General features: G+C 37.6%; 2 protein-coding genes across 3 annotated transcripts in view; both read left to right on the top strand.

Annotated features, from left to right (window-relative positions):
- stk17a (serine/threonine kinase 17a) overlaps nt 1–1,511 on the top strand; it is a 45,476-nt gene extending 43,965 nt beyond the window's left edge. The window contains exon 7 of the mRNA XM_084398792.1: nt 420–1,511. Coding sequence (XP_084254918.1) covers nt 420–633 — 214 coding nt within the window. The 3' untranslated portion in view covers nt 634–1,511. The remainder of the gene's footprint in view (nt 1–419) is intronic.
- Nucleotides 1,512–3,361: 1,850 nt separating this feature from the next.
- Nucleotides 3,362–5,000, top strand: part of impa2 (inositol monophosphatase 2) — a 28,696-nt gene continuing 27,057 nt past the window's right edge. Inside the window, exon 1 of one of the 2 annotated variants that reach the window (XM_084399354.1) lies at nt 3,362–3,631. In XM_084399354.1, the coding sequence (XP_084255480.1) occupies nt 3,572–3,631 (60 nt within the window). In that variant the 5' untranslated portion in view covers nt 3,362–3,571. The remainder of the gene's footprint in view (nt 3,632–5,000) is intronic. The other variant, XM_084399355.1, reaches the window with a different exon arrangement.

Raw genomic sequence — 5,000 nt, 5'->3', positions numbered from 1 at the left:
AATGAGATCGCTCGCTCAGCATTTAAACAGTTCGCTGTAATCTAGTCCTTAGAACACAGACAAATATTAATAAACGCATGCAGCTTGCTTGCTCAGGGGGTGGCTTCATTTTTTTTTTATTGATCACAAATCAAAACTATATTCATGAAAACATTAAAAATAATGTTGATTAGATAAAAGTCTTAATAAACTGCCAGTTGTTTATGTAAGATAGTTGTTTTAACAGTGAACATGCAGTAAATGTGAAACTTCAATGCGTGATGTGAACGTTGTTTCTAGTAAAAAACATTGGGTCATTTTTTTTTTACATTGGGTTACACATATTGGGTCACTATGCTGGGTTATTTTCCAAAAATGTTGGGTTATTTTGAACTAAAACTGCACTGCGGACGTTTCTGATGTTGATGTTGTGTGTACAGGAGCCGAGCGACCGCTGAAGACTGTCTCCAACACCAGTGGCTTCAGCTGAAGGAGCAGGACCTGAAGGAGAGCATCTGTGAGCCCGTCAGCCCTGATGAAGAGGAGGAGGAGCTCTTCGTCATGGCCTCCTTCACCCCCGACCCCAAGGCCATCTCCAAACGCTTCAAGTTCCAGGAGCCCTTCTCCACGCTTCCCGGAGGATTCATCTACTGACACACACACACACACACACACACTCGGCCTCCTCCCTGTAAAAACTGTTCAGTTCACTTACTTAACAAATTGAGGAAACCCGTTGCCTAAGTAATGTGTCAGTAGTGTAATGGTCAAGGTCAAGTTTATTTACTTAATAATTTTAAGGCAACGGGTTTACAATTTTTTTTTAAGTAAATAAACGTAATGCTTAAGTGAAAAAATTAAGTTATATGAACTTGATAATTCCACATTACTTAATTTTTTCGATTAAGACGTTTATTTACTTAATAATTTTAAGGCAATGGGTTTACAACATAATAAGTTGGGTCAACTGATCAGTTCTTACAGCTGTCCTCACTCTCGCGATCTGAACCTGTAAGCCAAACCATGTTGTTGTGTTCGTTTCTGTTCTTCCTGTTCGTGCTGCTTTATATTTACATGGTTGCGTTCCTGAAGACGAAGCCTTGCTGTGATTCTCTCGCGCTCTTTCGTTCTGGTGCCATGCTTCAATATGTTGATGATAAGGGTCATAAATGTTTCTCGTGATGTCGTCTTCTGGCTGCCTTTGACATGTTTGTACAAAATTAATGTTGTTTGTTTTTTCTGCAATCCAGAATTAAATGTAAATTAATCTAATTTTATATTAAGAGTATGTCAGTGTCATGTTTTAAAAAGCCATTTTGTATGTTCAGGTCATTCCTGGGTAAAGATTTCCACAGCAATAACACTTACATTTACACATATATATGAAGAAAATGTGTCTTTCTGTGTGTTTACTTTAACTCATGTTAGAGTTATAACTGTAAATTGATTTGTCACTATAAAGAATATTTTAATGGCAACAAATTTCCAAGTGACTGTATTGATGCTGTAAATAAAAATTTGTCTTGAAGGCCACTCACTCTCCCTCATTATTATGATGATTACTTTATTATTATTAATACTTATGAATCTAAATAAATGTCATGCACAACCAGCTGTTCACCTGAACACAAGGTGTAAAATTGGAGTTATAATCCTGTTGCTGATCCATCAGATTGTAACATTTGTTTAATAATACGATTTAACAGTGTATATATATATATATATATATATATATATATATATATAATCTATTTGGCAGTTGTTTGCTAAAAACTATAAGCGTATAAATACCAGAGGAGAAATATAACAAACTACAACAGCTCAATTAATTAAATATACAACATTAAAGCTGCAGTAAACGATTTTTCCGACTCCAGCATGTAGTCCCTCCCTTAACTCGCGTGATTGGCTGAGAGCTGCCAGCAAGATTTCTGATTGGCTCACACACGCGACAGCTTTTTCTGTGTAGTGTGTAGGGTTGTTGTCATCAAAAGAAGTGTGATTGCTTTAGACACCAATTCTATTTGTATCTGTCTGGTAGTTGGGAATGGGATATGTGTGGAATTCAAAAGCAGGGTTCCCACAGGTCCTCGAAATCCTTGAAAGTGAATCTGAAAAAATTAAATAAAATTATCCCTGGAAAGTTTTTAAAAATAAACACACACAAATACAGGTCCTTGAAACTGCTTGAATTTATTTTGTGCAAGAAGTTTTCTGGGGGAAAAAAATCCATATTATTCCCTCCGGTTGTATGTTATTTCGCCATCACTTCCTGCCCAATGTGCACTAGCTTGCTTGATTTACGTTAGTTACGCGCATTTACGCGTTACGTTGAGTATTTCCCGCGTGAGGTACTTTGTGTTGTTGCCATGACGTTCACGCGCGCACAAAACTACTATGATGATACCTCAACCTTTCACAGACACACCGTGAAACACTGCAAAAGATGTAACCTTGCTCTCTCCTGAAATGTGTCCCCACACTGAGTCCTTGAATTTGAGGGTATTGGACCTAGAAAGTCCTTGAAAGGTCCTTGAATTTGAAGTTAACCACACGGTGTGGGAACCCTGAAAAAAATCACAGCTTGGTTTGACTTTGAACAAGTAGAAGTCCACAAACAAGTAAACAGAAGAGACCCCTTCACATTTCCGGGTTTCTCAGAAGCAGAAGTCGTCATAGACATAGTTGGGTAAACTTACTTCTATAGCGGTGAATGAGAGACTACATTAAAAATATATGTATCTAACGTTATTGGTGTGTTTGTTTCCCTTATCTGTGTGTCCGTGTGTGTGTGTGTGTGTGTGTGAGTGAGAGAGAGAGAGTCTGCGAGTGTGTGTGGTTGTTCCCCTGACTGTGTGTGTGTGTGTGTGCGCGAGTGTTTGTGGTATATGTTGTGTGTTCTCATTTGCTCAAATAGTAACAGAAAAGCAACAGTATTTTCACAACTTTCAAAAAGAGTAAAAACAAAATGCAACTGAGAGAGATTGATAATGGCAATCAGAATAAAGAAAGATGTAAATTTGACCATTACTCCCACCAGTGCCGCTGTATTAGAAACACCCTCACAGCAGCGTTTAGTCATATAAATGTACATACAGTTTAAAAAAAAAAAGAAAATACAAAAAACTGCATGATTCCCGATGCGGATAATAACCGTTACAGCGCGTCATCGGTCTATGAAGAGCTCTGCCTTTGTTTTGGCGCCCTCTGCTGCGTGACGTCATGTAATTGTTTTGAGCTTTTCAAACACATTTATTTGGTTTTGCTTTTTTAAAAAAATATATATTATTATTAATATTAACATACATGTATCTGTTGGTAAATTGGTGTAACATATTGTAGAGCTAAAAACGTAAACTAATAAAATCTGTATTAAATCTACAGAACTAGCGCGTATGTGTCAGTAGTATCCTGCCATTTAAAGCGCCAGTGCTCCCGGGTGTTTGCGGCTCCGCGGTGATGGTGTCGTGTAGGCCTCGCCCGTGAGGTGCTCTGCCCGTGAACACGGAACCGGACCTCAGAGCACCGGCAGAGAGACGGGAGATGCGCTGACGCGGCGGATTGACGGAGTCCCGTGACGCGCGTGTTACCGATGGAGGACTGGGCCCAGTGTTTGGATGAGGCCGTGCGGGTCGCGCGCAGAGCCGGACAGGTACAGTTATGCTCATCCATAACGATCATATCCAGCTAACAGTTGTAATGCTGAAGCGTTAAAGGACGTGCTGTACATTTAATACACACTGCGCTGTTTTTACCCGGTATTTCCTTGTTGTTGTATCAGCATGTTGACACGCGACTGTTTAATCAGTCCAGCACAAATCCTGCATTATAACAGCTTATGTATGAATCAGTATTGATACCTGTTCTGTAATAGTCGAAGCACTATACAATATAATAAACTATAGGATCTGTTCGACTGTTTACCTGTTATATAAATAACTCTGATAAAGCTTGTTATCTGATCCAGGGTGGACTAATGTAACCTGTGTAGAAGCATTAGGATAATAATAATATTATTATTATCATCATCATCATCATCATCATCATCATTATTTTTATTATTATACAAAAGTAGTTAAATATTATAATTTGTATTATTATTATCAATAATTTTTCATTATATAAGTAATTATAGTAATAATCGTCTATTATTATTATTAAATATAATTTAATATAAATAATAACAATAGTAGTTTATGATTGATTATTATTATACATTTATATAAATAACTATAGTAATAATAGTCTATTATTATTGTCATCAATACATGTAAATTAATATAGATAATAATGATAACAATAGTAGTTTATTATTATCATGATTATGTTAGCACTATATTAAAATTTATTATATGAATAAAACTTTATTATTCTCTAAACAACAAACATAATATTTTTATATCTAATACAATTCATAAGTCATTATTATTTAGGCTATGTGCTTTTGTCATTTCTATTAGTTGGTTTTAATATATAGCTTTAATATATTTCTATACAACTTCTTTTTATAGAGCTTTAATACAATTTAGTTTTAGTTTTAATCATTTTAGTACGTAAAGTTTTATTGTGTGTCTCCTCCGTCAGGTGTGTGTGTGTGTGTGTGTGTGTGTGTGTGTGTGTGTGTGTGTCTCCTCCGTCAGGTGTGTGTGTGTGTGTGTGTGTGTGTGTGTGTGTGTGTGTGTGTGTGTGTGTGTGTGTGTGTCTCCTCCGTCAGGTGTGTGTGTGTGTGTGTGTGTGTGTGTGTGTGTGTGTGTGTGTGTGTGTCTCCTCCGTCAGGTGTGTGTGTGTGTGTGTGTGTGTGTGTGTGTGTGTGTGTGTGTGTCTCCTCCGTCAGGTGTGTGTGTGTGTGTGTGTGTGTGTGTGTGTGTGTGTGTGTGTGTGTGTGTGTGTGTGTGTGTGTCTCCTCCGTCAGGTGTGTGTGTGTGTGTGTGTGTGTGTGTGTGTGTGTGTGTGTGTGTGTGTGTGTGTGTGTGTCTCCTCCGTCAGGTGTGTGTGTGTGTGTGTGTGTGTGTGTGTGTGTG

The sequence above is a fragment of the Rutilus rutilus genome, assembly GCF_951802725.1.
Source record: "Rutilus rutilus genome assembly, chromosome: 24".
Classification (NCBI taxonomy): Eukaryota; Metazoa; Chordata; class Actinopteri; order Cypriniformes; family Leuciscidae; genus Rutilus; species Rutilus rutilus.
Note: the sequence above shows the minus strand (reverse complement) of the source record. Positions and strands in the feature narration are given on the sequence as shown.